Source organism: Salvelinus sp. IW2-2015, linkage group LG2, assembly GCF_002910315.2.
Source record: "Salvelinus sp. IW2-2015 linkage group LG2, ASM291031v2, whole genome shotgun sequence".
Lineage (NCBI taxonomy): Eukaryota > Metazoa > Chordata > Actinopteri > Salmoniformes > Salmonidae > Salvelinus > Salvelinus sp. IW2-2015.
This window is the reverse complement of record NC_036839.1, coordinates 16,462,628-16,480,849: the sequence shown is the minus strand read 5'-3', so window position 1 is coordinate 16,480,849 and position 18,222 is coordinate 16,462,628. Positions and strand designations below refer to the sequence as shown.

Sequence of the window (18,222 nt, the reverse complement as noted above, 5' to 3'; positions counted from 1 at the left end):
GAGTGTCTGCCGAGCTGTCACAGACATGTGACGGGTTAGGTGGTCAGAGTGCAGAGGCCACAGACATTAAAGAGGGAGCAGAATGATAAGACTTCAAAAGGAAAGACATGTGGTGATCCTTTGTTAAAAAGGATGAMGTACACGTGCAAGGAAACCTTGCGGTGACTCGAGGTCACTTAATAATCCTGTCTTATTTGAACTGTAGAAGTGCCTAAAGTAATGTACATAACAAGCATCTTGAAAAGGCTCTGTGTGAGAAATATTCAACTTTGAGTAGAAAACCCCTCAGTTTCGCAACGTACTCCATGGCCTCACAATAAATACAATGAACAACTGTTTGTGTGAGGTGAATTCAGTGCATTGGTAGTCTTTGTACACTGGGTTAGTTTTAGTGCTTTAACCTTTCATTTACTTTCAAGTTTCAATATCTGGCAGATCGGAACATGGCTGCTTTGGCATGAAGTTCATTGTGTAAAATGGTTTAGCTTAATTCTTAATGAGTTGAAAGTAGTTTGCAACTAAAAAGTGATTGGAGATGAGTTTGGAGAACCGGATATGTGTTGTGGTTCTATGTTGGTAACTCATTTGTCTCTATATACAACCGTCTTTACAACCATATCCTCGTGTTTAATGCGTTGTTATCATACTCTGTCTAACATCTTTCGAGTAGAATGTATCACAGTAAATGTTTTAGTGGTAGGACGTAGTCACATAACTAATCACATTGTGCAATGAATCTCATATAACTCTACATGTGTTTTTGTCAAAGCTTCATTGTATATACAAACTGCACTTACAAACACAGACAGATTTACCCACCAATGCACCTGTGCAAAGTCTACACCAGTTATTTACAGTAGGATATAAAAGGCAAAACCAAGCTAAAAACATGGAACTATTTACAATGATCGACATGTAACATTATTTTATCTTTTGCTTAAACTTTTATGTTTTATTTGCTCTTGAAAATAACAGTTAAAAACTTCACACAGGTGCAAACTCTAAATCTTGCCCACAGTCTTTCATTCTCCATTTTCATTTTCTGTGTGAGTGAAATCAGTATGCGTAAAAAATCTCATCAGTATCGTGATATTGTCATGGTGTTTGATCAACTCAGACAATCCACAGAAAACTAAAATGACGCATGTTCTTACCATCTTTGTCCTTTTTCATTACTTTTCATTTACTTTTCAGAAAAGTTMATTTTTATGTTCTGTTTGATGGAAATATATGGAATTTACTTATTTGTTTAACATTAGTTATAGAACAATGTTGTATTCTATTTTAAAATGAATGTAATTTATTAAGCTGAGCTTTGCTCTGCTGGCGGTTATTCAAATGACCTGTCCTGTCACGTTAGCCTATGAAAAGCCGTCTGTGACCAGGGATGGAATGTTGGAGCTACCAATGGCAAGCTTCCACATCTCATCCTTGTCACTGCCTTGTCACCTATACAGGACAACACACTGCAGTACGAGCAAGGCTGTAGAATTGCTTTTATTATGTATAAAAACAGTTTATTGTATAGGTCACAGTCTACCAAAAAAATTAACATTTAAGTAAATTTACTTTTCATTGTAGTACGGTATAATTTCATAACTATATTAATTTGTCTCTGTGGCAACGTAAAGTTGCAATGACGGAAGCTCTGTATTTTTGTAAATGATGTAATTGTTACGTTTTCTAGAGCACTGTAACACACTAGATTGTATTGCCAGAATCTGAACATTTCCTATTTTATGGCAAAATTATATACGACAATATTTTCAGTATCATAATGCCTTTGTATTACAGTAGTATATTCCTTTTGCATTTGACAGCCTACCCATGACACTTAAATGTCCTTAAATACATGCTCTAATCTATTCTACCAAAAATGAGCTCTCTAAAGTCCTCTTACAAAGCATCCCTAGACTCATAAAGGCAAGGGGAAACTCAAAAAGCTGTGTTTTGATGGTTGTTCAGCTGTTTAGAATTGCACTTTGTTCCCAGAATAAAGTTATTTTTACACTGCAGAAAAAGTATGTTAAACATGTAGTCATGGGTATGGCTAATCTGGCAGTGATACTCTTAAATTATTTCAATTGTTCACCGAAGGCATCTTTCACAAAAAAATGCTCTTTGAAAACGGATGTTAATTTTAATGGTAATTTCAACTCAAGTTTTGCTCAATGTTTCCAATGTTATTATAGCTAGATACAGCTGTACCTGAAAGTTAGTTGAGATTGTAGACCACCCAATCAAAAGAGTTGGACAGTCAGAATGTGTTCACTTTTACTGACACAATGGTAACATGATTCCTACCCACTGGGCACAGACTTCAATTGAACGTATATTCCATGTTGGTTCAACGTAATTTTGTTGAAATTACGTGGAAACAACGTTGATTTAACTAGTGTGTGCCCTGTGGGTAAGCACTTTCTGAACAGTTGGTAAACTGAGCAGACAAACTTATTAGTGAACGTTGCCTTACCTTTGATGTATTGTTCTTAAGTTGTTATGTGTTAGGGTTCATTAAATATAAGGATTGTATTTAGTCTATTGCAATTAGTGAAATATGCTGTTTTAATTCTCACTACAGACATTTTCATTTTGAGGCCAAAATGGTAGATTGTAAAGAGTGCCGTCAAACACTTTACTGAGAAAAGCTTGATGATGAGAAAACTGGCGGGTGCCATTCTAAATGGCTGTGGTACAGTTACTGCAGAGTTGTGTTTAAACTGCTGTGCCAGTGCCACACATGGTTCCATCGGTAATGCCGTCTCTTTAACAGAGGGGAAAAGTACAAACCCTTACTCATTTTGAATCTGTTCATGTGGCAATTTTTTTATGTTTTATTTGTGCATAATTATGTGCTATTTTATGATATATATATATATATATATATATACAGTAGTTTTGTTTTGTGTAAAATCTAATGTAAAAAAAAAAACAAATAAAAGTTTAAGTAAATCCCAAGTTTGTGATGCCTTTGTTTTGGTGATTCACATAGGAAATAATAAGCCGTTTTATTTGGTGTCTTTATATATGCAGAGGACATGATTTCAAAGGCCTACATAATAAAATGCACCATCTCAGGAATGCAATTCACGGCGTGGAATCTAATAGCTAACCAGAGAAGGCAACCAGGCTAGTTTATAATCTGYTTATGCAAGTGATGCTGCTACACAGCTGGCAGCGTTACCATAGCAACAGCATCTGCGCGCACTTTCCTCCTCTTGGATACACATCCTCAAGCTGCTTCTGTGATTGGGTGAGCGCTCAGAGGATGTCACTTCGGTTACCGAATGATGGGAAATTTTGCACATGAACGGAAATCCAACCCTTTATTTTACTGGCTGTTTCCGTGTGGCATTCAGATAGTCATGAGTGCGGTTAACAGCAAATATTGGTAGCCATTGGACTCCTTGCACATCTGTCTAGTGGGAAAGACCCGTCTCATTTTCGTTGGTACGGAAGCCGAGAGGGGACCGGTTGATTACACGGCGGCGGTGGGTCTCCACCCGAGAGTATGGCGGGCAGGATTGTATTCGTGAACGCATAAGGAACGGGGAGATGAAAGAGATGGTGAAAAAGCAACGAAACTTATATTAATAGGCCTAACTCTTGAATTTGTATTTATTTATTTATCTATCAACATTTGTTGAGATAAAACGCGCAAGTCTTGCAGAATCCATCAGGAACCGTCCTGTTTTTTCTCCAATGTCTTCGCTGGAGCAAGTTTTGTTTTTTTGTGATGCATAGAACGGTGAGCTAAGCAGATGAAAAACCACACGTTTCACATTGTCCAGCGTTTTGATACCTTTTAATGCATTAAAAAAAAAAAATGCAGTCGTTTCGATGCGCATAGCCTAGTAATCAATGTCTGGTGTGCCTGTGGGAATTTCTACAATGAAATCCATCTTCGGGCAGCGAGTCTTTGTGCTCAGCTTTTTATTTGCCATTGCTGAGCGGTGGTAAGAAAGGCTGTATTTTTATATCCGTTCAAAATGGGACTCGAATGAATGCCATTTGCACGGATATATTTTATTCTATGTCGCGCGGAGAGTGATAGCTTTCGACAATCTCTTGAAATCATCAAATAACAAGGGAGCAATGCGCGAGTACAAAGTGGTGGTCCTCGGCAGCGGTGGGGTCGGGAAATCCGCCCTCACTGTTCAGTTTGTGACCGGGACGTTTATTGAGAAGTACGACCCGACCATAGAAGATTTTTACCGCAAAGAAATCGAGGTGGATTCCTCACCCTCTGTTCTGGAGATTCTTGACACTGCTGGTACCGAACAGTTCGCATCCATGCGGGACCTTTACATAAAAAATGGTCAAGGCTTCATATTGGTCTACAGTCTTGTCAACCAGCAGAGCTTCCAAGACATCAAACCCATGAGGGACCAGATCATCAGAGTGAAAAGGTGAGTGATTTTGGCTCAAATCCGTGTATTATGAAAGGCCTACAGTAGGCCTATGTCAGAACTGCAACGTCTCATTGTAAACATGCATAGACGTGGATGATAATTCCTGCTTGCATTTTCCCACGAGCACATCTAATCGGACTCCTATCATATACCCCATTGACAGAAACATAATTGATCTATGTAATGGTAGGCCTACTACACACTCTATGAAGAAGCACCTTTGTGCAGAGTATACACTCACATAACACTCATTTTGAGGATGTGTCCTGTGGTGATACACAACACACAGGCATAGTGCCTACTTTAGCCTATTCAAGCATTCTGACCCTGCATAGGACTACTACTGCTAAATCTATCCAAGTGGTCCTGTATCATCCAACACTAGCCGATGTCCATCTCTCTAAAGGCAATGCAACTGGGTTCTTCAAATGATATAAATGATATATTCAGCGTTGTCTTTACGGCATGCCTGTGTCTTATTTAGCATGATAGGAGACATATGGTTGGTTGGTCATCTGCTATTTTTGCCTGGAGCTCTACAGCCATTTTAGTTTCAAGGCCATGGTGCTATTTCTCCTCAGTTAAACTCTACTGTACTACTGTACCACATCAGGCCTTGTCCATCAGTAGATGTGAGACCAGTTTCCCCTGCACTTTATTACAGTGGAGAGATAGTGTCTATCTGTCTGGCTACCTTGGATGCAGCTCTGCTCTGTGTGTTTGATGGGCTGTCCACAAGACTGTATGCTGGCTGAGCTTAGATGCTGCAACCCCAGTGAAACAGACAGCTGGAATACCCAGGATTCACAGCTCCAGTGACTCTGCGGAGAGAAACAAAGGCCTGATTCTAATAGACAGACAAACCCTCAAAATACAGCTAAAGCAAGGGGGGGTTGGCAGGAGTTGCTACATTTGGAGGAGCACACTGAGAAGCCGGTTTCTGAAGAGAGGAAGTTATCTTTTTATTAGAAACATGCAATCTGTTTGGAAAGGAAGAAAAAACCAGAACAAACAGGAATCATACGTATGATAAGCACTGTTATTATAGGGATGCTCCAGACATGAGGTCATCTTTAGTGGCCGCATGTCTCATTGTCCTAGCATTGTCCTAACATGTTTAGAATCATGTTACGGCAATGTGACATGCTATCCAGACAACTCGGTATCCCTTAGCGTACCAAAGTAAGTCATATAGGTCGAGTGTGCAGTGGCCTAATTTGTGGCAGACTTAAAAAGTGACAACATGAATGAGTCATTCACACTCAAGACCTGGTGACCTGGTTAAGACCCTACACTCCGCCATATAAATGCTATATTATCGTCAAACTTTGTCTACATTCACATGTTTGTGACTCCCTCTTCTAGAGTTGATGTGAAGTGGGAATCCACTATGCACTGAGCTGTGACAGTGTGGGTTCATCACTCATTGGAGGTGTCGGTGTATCTGCCAGGGTGAATGGAGGAAGTCTGGTGAGCCACAAAGAGACAAGGCTCTCTGCTCACTGAGAAACCTCACAATGGAGCAATAGATTAACAACACAAAACTACCAAATTACTCCTCAACTTTTCAGCTGGATCCTCCCATTGACATGTTACACAGCGCCATCCGTCGCTCCGTATGAACATGGCCTCTCAAGTGATCTGATTTCGAATAAGTAGAAATCTCTGTAGCTGAAATTGCATTCTCTCTAATATTTACTATCATCATTGCCATTACCAATTCAGTTTTTCTTCTTCCTGGCTATCTTACCAAATCATAAGTTCATTTTTCCTGGCTATCTTGGTGTGTGTTTGTTTCAATAAATTCATGATCGCTTGGAGTTTGGATTGCATTTAAAACCATTCAAATAAATGTACGACTCCAGATGAAAGAATGAGGTCAGCATGTGTTTCCCCCATAAAAAATGTGAGTACAGGGAGAAAGGTATGTGAGGGAATCTGGAGGGGAGGGAGCGATGCTGCCTAGCTGGCGGGGTGTCATCCCCTTGTGTGTGTGTGGGTGTATGTGTGCACCAGGTGTGGGCCAGCTGTGGTGCGTGGAATCAGACACACACCCAGGGACTGCCTCCTCTCTCCTCAAGTCTGGTGTCAACTCCCTAAAGGCGTCAGCATGCGAACGAGTGTTCTCGCAATACTCCCTTAAAAGACCTTCACTTGAAAAACAAGGAAAAAGCGGTACTGTTTGTCCATTTTGAGACGCCGTAGCCATTATACACTTCCTCAAAACAGTCAGAATGAACCTAAGATAACTCAAGAAATCTGTCATTAATTTTACGTTTTTTCCGTGGAGAATTTTACTTCTAAGATGTGCAGTATTTCTCAATATTTTATTTTTGCATGAAAACGGGTCGTCTCTCGTTGAATGACAACAAAGACTTTATTGAAGAATCCCTACTGTTGACCAATCACCGACGAAGGGGCGTAGACTTCGGCTTGTATCCAGAAATAATGCTGTGTGCCCGAACAGCCGAGAAAATCCTACCCGAAGTCCAAAACGAACAAAAACGTCACAAAATGTCGTAATAATATTATGAACGACCTCTTCCGAACTGTTTTGGCTGGGGAGCATGCGGATGCCTTTAGACACCCATGTTACCTATTCTACTGTCAGACTATCCAATACCTCATCACAGCCCCACAGGAACAAAGGCAATGCACATTTATGGCGACATGTACAATAAATCACGATAAACACTTTGCATGATAGTTTCCCCTATACAGTGTGTAATCACGCTGTAATACAAATGTATCAACATGTTAGGACTTTGTAATTACATTACATTTCTTCTTGTGTAACAAAAACCTCTGTTCTCCATTACTAAGCAACAACAACACGTTAATAAAAAGTTGTTACTGGGTATTTGCAATGTTATTGCACAGGTTTAACAACAGTAAAGGGTAGCGAGAACACATGTACAGTATTGCAATTTCTACTTTAACGATCGTACTATGGAGTTACGGATGATGGGATAGTGCGATGTCCTCCAGTCCTACCTCTGAGATTGTGGGGACCCTGTGGTGACTCAATCTCTCCCGTCCCAAACAGTTTGAAGAGAAGAGCATGGGAACCATGTTCTCTAAAGTTGAACAGTGTGTTTACAGTTAATGTTTGTAGTGTAGAGGTTACGTTGGAGTGTTGGGGAGTCTAGACCAGACCACGGCCATGGCCAGGTCTTCCCATGGCTTCCTCTGACGATATCTATCTGCAGGTATGGCGGCACCACTAAAAGGAAGAACACCGTATCCACAGTTGGTGTTGACTGTCCACTCTTTGTTTAGGGTTAAAAAAAACATGCTACTCTTCACTTAGGTAAATGTTTACAAGCTTACATTCTACCGGGGGTTTACACTAGAGCTGTCTACACTTACATTCAGATCCAAGCAGTAAACCAGGAAATGTACCATCATTTTGTAAAGGAAGATAATGCTGTCAAAGAGTCTAGTTGAATGATTTAGAGCAGTCAGTCCGTTGTTTTACTGAAGAGTATAACAATATTTAAGACTGTATTAATAAGAGTGGAGATTATATTAAAATACGTTTTAGGGCACTGCTAAATGTCACTACACCCTCCCAACCTGCAGAGGGGTGAAAGTGGAATGGGGCTCTGGCGCATAGCCCAGCCAGCAGCCTTGACTTCTCCTCAGGACCCCATGGCCAAGGAGGCCCCATGCCCAATGTCTCTCCTCCAGGGCTCCATGCTGCCCTGTGGATTATGCAGCTGTCACTGCTGTTCACTTAGCCTCTCCTGTCCTCGTTACTGTCTCACACAGGAGCCGTCCCGGCGCCCGCCCAAGTCAGAGGCGCTGGTGTGTGTCGCGCCCGTCCCGAGACCTGTCAGGGCGCATCAGTGTCTTCCACCTGTCAGTGGCACAGGGCGGCAGTAACAGAGGCCACTGGGGCAACTTATTAGTTCCACTCACCCCCTGCCCCTCCATGCCCGCTGGGGGGCTCATCACCTTGCTTCAGCAACAGTTAGCCATGCACAGGTGATGCTGGCTGACGGGTGGCACAGGACGTGCTAGTGCACCCAGATATGATGAAGAGCATGGCAAGGGAGGAGGAACAGAGATGATTTACCTACTGGGTGATGTTGTACTTCTTTTTAGCCTCTGTTATGGTCACAGGGTCAGAATGAGACTATCACAGAGGGTTATTGTAGTTCTCACAGTATTTTCATGGTGGAAGGCAGGACTTATCCTATGTTGCAGTGATCTAGTACTGCATAACATACCAATCAGGTCAACCTTAAAGGAGTTTGCCATGTGCCGAATGTCGGTTGGTTAAAATGACCTTGGGTATATGGTTGTCCAAGAATGTCCTAATTAGGCTTTGGCGGTATCCAGATTGTCATACCTTCATACCGACCTTGTGCCATACCGGGATGTTCGGTAATACCGGCACTGAACACAAGGGACGCTATTTTCAAACCCCTCTGAGCCTTTGTAATCCGATGATTAGCAATGCTAACAAGAACATGTAAAATCCCATAGAGAATGCTAACTAGATGATAACAAGCACATTGCAAAAAAATGTATACATTCTCTGACCGAAACTATTTTCAGGACAGACATCCCAGCTCATTAAGGTATACAAGTAACAACAAAAATGCTACTCACAGTTTGCTACACACACAAAAACATATTAGACAGCAAGGCTCTTGATTCTCTGCTGTTACCGCCAAGCGAAGTGTGATTTTGGAAGAAGCTAACCACTTAGCTAGATAGCTAACTAGCTACTAAATTAGCAAACCAAATGCACAATTGCAGAGCATTTTAGCACATTTTAGACAGTTAACTTAATAGTTATAAGATATCTAGCTGGCAAACATTTAGTTGTGAATTCCATACTGTTAGTAGATCACCTGGAGCATGCTGGACAACAGTGGGTGATTTACAAGGCTCCGATCTCTCGCTGTTGTGTGCTTGTAAGCAAATACCACGTGACTGGGTACCACTAGTAAGTGCTATAATGAAAAATGATGTGACAGGTGAAATGAAAAATGCGATCTTCTGTATCTCTTAACACATTGCACAAGTTGACTGCAGGTATTTACTTAAAAAGTAAAAGGAAATAGTGTCAACGGTATTGATGGTATTGAAAAAACATCCCACGGCTATTTTAAAATACCCCGGTGTACGGTATATACGCTATACGACCCAAGCCTAGTCCTAATTTCTCCTTGCACAGCATTCGGGTGAATTACTTTGGTCTTTATCTTTATGTTATTGTCAAAGCCCTTGTTCAAAGTCACAGACTAACATGCCATGAATTCTGTCCTGCAGGCTGCATATATCTATAACACCCGTGTGATTAGATGGAGGACTATCCTATTTGATAGAAAGTGAACTTGTTTAAAAACCCACAGATGCATCATTTTCATGTGAATTTCAATAGCCCTGTCAATGTTCCCCCTGTCAAGCCCACCCACATATTTGTTTCACCCAGATCAAGTGCAGCAGGGCCTTTTATAAATACTTACGCAGGGAACTCTTACTTTGTCTATTTGTCTAAGCCTGGCTTGAGCATCATCAAGCAGAGCTACTCGGAGCATAAAGGACAAGGCAATCGAAAAGAATGACAAAGTCTGCATTGGCAGCCAGGCAGTGTGTAGCAGAGTGACAATGTACGTGATTGCACTGTTGTTAAGAGTGACATTAATGTTTGACGCTGAAGCTGTTATTGTCGATTACGACTGAGGGGGAGAGAAAAGAACATACGACTACTAGAGCAACAGAGAAACAAGCAGCCTCAAGCACACATTTCTTCTTTCTGTTGTTTTAAGCTTACAATTCTGCGTATCCTGAAAAGAAGTCATAGAGCTAGGACGAGGACGTGTTACCAAATAAAAAGTAATGTGTTTGCTGCGTTTAATACGTTTTACTGGTGACAATGTACAATTACAGACGGTTATCCTGCCACTGTTTGTGGTAAATGGGTGCTACTAGATATAGGATGCAGGCAATCTTCATGTGCGTGTCCAGAGGATCCATAGATAGCTGAAGAGAGCTTCATTTACTTTCATTATGATGTACATGGGCTCATGCTCCATAGCGTGAGCCACTGTGATCTTCATGTAGACCCAGAGGTCTGAAACTGACTGACTGTGTCACTCCGAGCCCCAGTTTCTATTTATAAAACCCATAAATTAGACCAATCTAATCTTAGCTACTGTACTTCTCCTCTCCCCTCTCTTCAGCCAGCCAGCATGGGGGAAACACATTTCAGATTAAACACAGTCAGTGTTCTTTTCAGATTTCGTGATGCTGATATTTCATGTAATTTGTAGGATTGTTTGGTTAATTTCTTCACCCTCTGATTTTGCAATTCCAAGCCTCCAGGAAGAGGAACAAGCTCATTCATCAGACCATGACCGAATGTTTGAGGGGGCATAATTTGGGTGTATTTTTGTCTTCTGTAGAAAAGCACCAAATCACCCATAAAACTGCAGTCTGCAGACAGGGGCATAAGTGGGCCGTCTAATATCTCCAATCTAGCAATGACAATAATGCATGTCTAGCATTTGTCACTCCCTTCATTTCTAACTGGAATATTTTCAGTTTTTGACAAACTCKTCTTGTCATATTCTGAGAATAGTATCAGGAAAGCTTTACAGGACGGGAAGGAGTGGATATCCTCTTGCTACCTTGAGACACTCGGAAGGATCCAAGGAGATTGTTTCAAGGAGCCCAAAGTAATATCTCATGTGTTGTCTGCTTTTGTCATTTATGAGTCATCCTCCCAAATAGCAGAAGGGTCTTTTTGGCACATCCCAACATTAGGGCGATGCAGCCTTTCTGGGATCAGGAGCTGGAGATGTGTTTAAAAGTCCTCTCCCCTGGACTGTGGTGGAGCTCATTTATACCCCTGACTCAGCTTTATCCAGCCTCCTGACTCAGCTTTATCCAGCCTCCTGAGTCAGCTCCAGTCGGACCCACTCCTCAGCAGGGCGCCACCGTGTGGACTCACTGAGACACAAATACACCGTCAGCCTGAGGTACAGGAGACTCAGGACAGACTCCATCTCACTGTGCAGGGACCTGGCTGGACCTCTTTCACCATGTAGGCCAGGCTGGCTGACTGTCTCTCAGGTAGCGCCCGATAAACCCAGCGGCCGGGCCCAGAGACCACCAGGCAGCTCCTACCCTGCTTCCCAGCCTCCCTCAGCTAGGCCCAGATCTATATCAGTGGATGCATCGTGCATTATAAATAGGGGTGTCTAGGAGAACTGTGCTGGTTGTTTTTGAGGCGAGAGTGTTTCAGCCACATGCATGTAGTCAGACTGACTGACAGACATACAGACAGTGGGAGGGTATGTTGGCATGCTGGGCCACTGATATGTGTTGATGACTACTGCTCACGACTTCCGAGTGGAGAATGCCTAACCGACGGGCTCAAACCTTGAGGAATATGAATTAGCTACCCTGGACCTCTGCCCACTCCCATCCTCACTTCCTGCACCCAGCACCCAGCACCCAGCACCAGACCCCGAATGGCCATTGTGCCCAACACCCTTCATGCGAAGTCCCTGTGAGGCTCTGGTATCCGTGGCAGCCGTCCTCACACACCTCCTGAGATTGCAGGTCTCCCCTCTGTTATTACAGCTATTTATAGCCCCTCTCCTCCTTTGGCACCAGATGACAAGTTTTTTCTTTGTGCTGCCTGCACTCCTCCTGCATGACGGAGTCGGAGTGACTGTTCTGCTGTGAGACAGTTAGGTAGCCTATCAAGTCTGTCATTTTGTTAATGAATAGAATGGATGGCTGGATATGTTTCCATTTGACTTCTTCTCTCCCGTCACTGCTCTCTTCTCTAGCTCATCATCCGTCATGATCATCTGGGGTTCTTTGGGGTGGTTTTCATGTGGATTTTACAGTGAGTCCCATTGCTAAAGGATTTAATTTTCATTTCAGAGCGCTGAGAAGCAGACAGCTGTGACAATAGCACCGAGGACAGAGGCTGTGTTATAAGCTCTTCAGAGGATCAGAAATCATTTTCCATCAGAGCTCACTGAGTCTTAGAGCCAGGCTCAATCCCTTACCGAAATAGTGCTAATTTTGCTCTTGTCTCAGTGCACACACAGAAGCACACATGCTCACTTACCGCGCACACAGACGCACAAACTTGCTCTAGCATAAACACACACTCCCATCCCACTTTTATCCATGTTCCCTAGGCTGCAGGGTTCCTCATGGGGCATGCCTTCCCATGAATGTGTGGAGAGCAGGTTGTAATTGGAGGTGGCGAGGCAGTATGTGAACTCGTGACGACGGCCCCAGGCCTCCATATGAGCGGGGGCTATTAGCGACGACCGTGCAGCCACAGCCCTGTTTAAAATAGAAACGGCCACCCCTGCAGGGGACCGTCATTACCTCCCTAAACGCTGTGTCCCGTGTGGGTTTTCTCTTAACGGGTACAGCCTGTCCCGGCCCTCCATTCCACACGCCCACCACTATGATTAGGGTCTCTCAATGAGCATGGAGAGGGAGTGTATAGTTTGACTGCATATTTTTACTGTCGCCACAAAGATGTGTTCCAAAATAGCACCATTGCTATCAGGGGCCTCCAATGAATTGTTGGAGTCAGGAATGCTATCGATGCCATTTCTTTCTCAGTCGACAGCTGTTTCAGCTGTTTGAACAATAGATGGACTGTAAGTTTTGGGTTGAAAAGGCTATTGTTTTCCAGCTGTACTGTGACAAGCTGTGTGGTGGCTGACTAACTTGTAGCCTACTGTATTGTGCTTCACAGTCACACACAGTAGCTTACAGACCCCTGTTGTCTACTGTTTTATCCCTGTAGTTCTTAGCTTTCCCACAGAATGGGGATGGCAGAGATTAGAGTTCATTCTGGATAATATATTCAGTACCAGATCAAATTGAGCTCCTTATTCTTTGCCAGTTTAAGCTTATTTAGCACTGGAGCCTGCAGACCGTGGCCCTCGTGAGAAGCTCAGTTTCCTCTACTTAAGAAAGTATTACAGTCATTGATTCTCTCCATCTCCCCAGTCTCCAACACTATGAGTGTCCTTGTGTACCTGTTACCATAGCAATCAAGGACGGGTGTTTTTTCCCGTCAAATAGTGTTAAATAATTTAGAGGCATGAATATTTCATACAGGGAGGCTAACCTTTGATGCTGAAAGGTGTCAAGGAGCATGATTCTCCTGTGATCTGTTTGTGTTCAATAACATGAGAAGAGGCATTCTGAGTGGGGTTCATAGCGGGTGTGTGCTGGTTAATATTATCACCAGTGAGGGAGCTCCTATTTGCAGATAAGAAATAAAAGCGGAGCCTTTATTCTCTGTGACGTGTCCAAAATAGAGATGCCTAATTCCTTGGATGCATCACGCCAATATCAGCAGTTCCTCCCGGCATGTCTCCAATTTACTGAAATGTTGTCAATTAACTGGATTCTTTGGCTTGACCAATAAATGCAGACATTTTGAATCATGTCCATTAAATGTTTGTGGTACTCTTCATTGAGAGTGTTAGTATTATACAACGTTTAAGACTTAAGGTCCTTCATTAAAAATATGACGTAACACTGTCTTTCTGGCCCTTGTGCAAGTAGCCCAGTTCCTCAGTGGGAACACTCAACCAATTTGGAAGAGAGTTTAAAGCTCACTGGATTATGGCCTCTTCCTGCCCCTAAGGGATTGTAGGTGATTTTGCCCACTTCCTGTTGACTGCTGGCCTTGTTAAGTTCTTGTTAAGTTCTTGTCACTGATAGTAATAGGAATAAAGCATGTGGGCAGTATAGATTTCTCAGCAAGCCACCTCTTAGAACTGTGATTGCCGGGCCTTTTAGTTTATATATTTCAGGAAAATGTGCCACACGGATTTAATGTAATTATTTATGGCTGGCATGATTTATTGCCAATGAAGCTTTCATTCTAGATTGAAATTATGCCTATCAACTGTACATTTAGGAGAGTGCAGAGAGGACGTCAGGTACAGTTAAAACTAGTCAGCTCTTCATGGAGTACACGGCACACCTAAATCTCAGTTAAACATTTTAGCAAATCACATCTCCTCGTGTGTCTCATTCCGATCTGCCTTGACAATCAGCGACTGTCCATATATTCATGTCACAAGATGGTTTCTGATAATTTTCTCCATCTGTTTGTGTGTGTCGTCTGCAGGTACGAGAAGGTCCCAGTGATCCTGGTGGGGAACAAGGTGGACCTGGAGAGTGAGAGGGAGGTGTCGGCCAGCGAGGGCCAGGCTCTGGCCGAGGAGTGGGGCTGCCCCTTTATGGAGACCTCGGCCAAGAGCAAAACCATGGTGGACGAACTGTTCGCCGAGATAGTTCGGCAGATGGACTACGCCGCCCAGCCAGACAAGGATGACCCATGCTGCTCCTCCTGCAATATACAATAGCCCCAGAGCCTAGGGGACGCCAGGGGGACAGGGGAGAGAGGAAGTCTGCATACACCAAGATACTGTACACAGAGAGGAGGATTATACTCACACCAATAACATGGATGATTAATAAACTCATGGTAGAACTGTGGTGGATTTTAACTCATTGGTGCATAAAATCAGTCATGATGTAAATGATAATAATGATATGTTAATAATTAATAGAATGAAATGAGGAATGCAAAGGATTTGCGCAAGAGAAATTGACAAACCGTACTAAAGAAAAGTGCACTCGCCTTATGTTATCCTGTTTTCTCTGGCGGAGAAAAAAATATGTCTTGAGTCGTCCGTGCAGAATTACAGGTTTTGTAGTCTTTATGTTTTCTGCGATCGGCTTCGGTAATGTTTATTTTACATTGTTTTGGTCTTGTTGATATGACCCAGTTTCTCTKAGCACATCAAGCTGGAGCCTTCTTTCTCCATGTTAAGTTACCATGACAGCGCAGAGCGGCAGATAGAGGGGAGGAGATAATCCCTCTGATCAACTTGTTTGAAACATTGATGAGTAATTGATTTGTGTGCTAAGTTTTCCTGTGCAGAAAAATAGAGGGCCTACCTACCTTCATCCAATGGTAAACATTTTTTTGTTGCACATCACTAGGACAGAACCAAAGAGGTGACTTGAAAGCGCCTCCATTTTTCCCCCTCTTATTTCCTTTTTAGTTGTTTCGAGGAATGGAAAGAAAATGGTGGAAAAGTCAGTGTCATTCTTGAAACAATGCTGTCTTCTCCTTCCTATTTTCTTATGATAAGTGTAGCAGAGGTAGGTGTCTGTCACATATCCTGTGATTTGTTTTGGTTTCAGGAGGTTCTGACAACAGATTCCTGAATATTGTAACAGTTTCATTCGGATGGGACAAGAAGGACTCCATCTATCAGTGTTTGAATATCTCAACAGACTGTCTCTAGAAACTGTCTTCTTTTCAGGAATGAAGATGTCATCACTCATCATTCTCTACATTTTATTTTTTTGGTTGGGTATCACAAATGGGATGCGACGTTTTGTCAACATCCCACTCTTTATGTATTCAGAGTATTGAAATTCATAGTAGGCTAATAATAGTGATGATGATGATGATGATGAATAACAATTATAATTAACGGTAGTGTAAATATTTTGTATGGAAAGTGCCAGCTCCTATGAAGACACTGACTCAACACATGTGGAATTGTCAACTGTATGCATGGCTAGTAAATTAAAAAAAGGACTTCATCGTTTGAGATTATAATAGACTGTGGAAACGTGCAAACCAAACACATACACGTCTGGGTCTGGACACTGTCTCAACTGTATGTCGTTGTTGCCACGGGGAACCAGACCTTCCCTGAGTTACCATTTTTCATTGTTCATTTTATATTTTTTTTATGTGACCATTTACTCTTTCTCCCTCCCTAAATGAATGGTGACACTGTTTCATTAGGCACCCAAACAATAAAGTGTGTTTAACACAATATATCCAAGCTTGAGTGACACTATTTCTTTATGAACTTATTGGAGTGACATGCATTGTACGCCATTGCCATAATCTCTCTAAATTGTTCTGGGAGAGAGAAATCTATTTGGAAGGAAATCGCTTATGTTTCTAATCCAATTGCAGTTCTAAATAACACAGTGAACAGCCAGTCACTTTGGGCCCGACTCTGACCCCAGTTAAATGCACATAAATGGAACGTAATTTCCTTTTTATGCACTTTTCTCTCTATGCGTATTCTGACCTCGAACTTAAGCATGAGAATAGCATGCTATTCACCTGCTATTTGTTTTTGGGTGGAGATTGAATAAATGAAGGTGTGGCAGTGGTGTGTCTACAGATATTCCATATTCTGACCTTGAATTAATTCCCTAATAATTCCACCATCTTTATGCGCAAGGAAACCATGAATAAGGTCAGGGGATAATTAGTAACAGTTGATAGAATAAAGAAATGTAGGCTAATTGAATCATTATCGAGCGGAGCGCAGACCAAGCCATAACAGTTTGATCCCGATGCATGGCGTAATACTTGGCTGTATCATCACACAGATCCATTGTTAGTGCAGGCAATTGTACACTATTCCCCCTATTATAATTATATGTACACTAATCTTCCAACATCTCCATGGGTTCAAGAATTGAATGTGGCAATTTTATGAATGAATCAAACCAATTTTTTCTTTCTTTCATGTGTAAAGGCTCTCCAACCCTGTTTTTTTATGTTTCATAAATACTTTCCTAACCCTAATAGTGTACAAGTATTTTTAAATCTACCAACTAGTGCTGAAACAGAGAAGAATATGCATATATTTAGATGGCTTTCTTTCACTGATCCCTAATATTCTGAACTGATCTCTCAATATATTCCATTGAGTGTCGACAAAATTAAAACTAAAAGGTACACCGTATTTAAAGGTATGGCTTAAGATAAATGGAATGAAAACCCAATGGAATGAAAACTGAAAACCCCATGGAATGAGAACCACGCCTGCAAAGCGCGTTACGCACCTTCATGAAGTAAGTCTGAATACCAACTACTGAGAAGTGCGTAGGAAAGGCGTGCATAAGAAAAGCATAATTTCCTAAATCAGAATGTTGCCCTTTATGAATTACAAGAACCCATTGTTGATTGCTCCAGCAAGAGCTTGATGAATTCAACTTTACTTTCTTCTTTGTTTATATGGGGGTTGTGCTTTTGTGTTCTTTGATGATAAAAAAAAATATGTGTGTTAAGAAAACTTCAAAGGAATTTATCTATTGGCCCAAATACACACTACTGTTTACCTCTCCCTGTGCTTAACCCAAACCTCATATGACATCTCTTCAGTATTCTACTTTATATTGGCCTCAGAAGAGGGAAGAAAATATTCTCTGCCCACAACAAACTTCAGCGGTATTCAGATTCTCTGGATTTCATTTTCAGTCCGAGCTTTAAACAATTCAAAGTCACGTCTCACTTAATCTCTCTTGATCTCTCGAATAAAATAGATTTAATCCTAACCCACATAAAAAATACTACAGTACTTACCAGTGTTGTGTTCGAGACCACCTAAAGCGAGACCAATTCAAGACCAAGACCGGAGGGGGGTCGAGACTGAGTCAAGACCAAGACCAGAAAAATGTGAGTCCAATTCCAGACCATGATTGCAATTTTGTCAAATCACCACCATAATAATAGTTAAAAACGTCCAGTATTTCTGTGTTCATATTTCAKAACAACATATGGATTCTTTAGACATTCAGAATGGTGAATAAATGCATTCTGAGGTAAAATAGAGCCACTCTACAAATTAATACTAACCCAAACACAATGGGGAACAATGGGCCTACGCCTTCAGAGAAGGGCTAAGGATTTATATAATAATGATATAATAATAATGATAATTATATTATTATTTTGAATGATGTTCTGATT

General features: G+C 41.8%; 1 protein-coding gene across 1 annotated transcript; it reads left to right on the top strand.

Moving 5' to 3' along the window:
• The first annotated feature begins 3,326 nt into the window (after positions 1–3,326).
• LOC111975747 (ras-related protein Rap-2a) lies at positions 3,327–16,294 on the top strand. The gene is made up of 2 exons (XM_024004307.3): positions 3,327–4,409; positions 14,554–16,294. Exons 1-2 carry the CDS (start codon positions 4,096–4,098, stop codon positions 14,789–14,791), a joined length of 552 nt encoding a protein of 183 aa, XP_023860075.1. The 5' UTR covers positions 3,327–4,095; the 3' UTR covers positions 14,792–16,294.
• Positions 16,295–18,222: the final 1,928 nt, after the last annotated feature.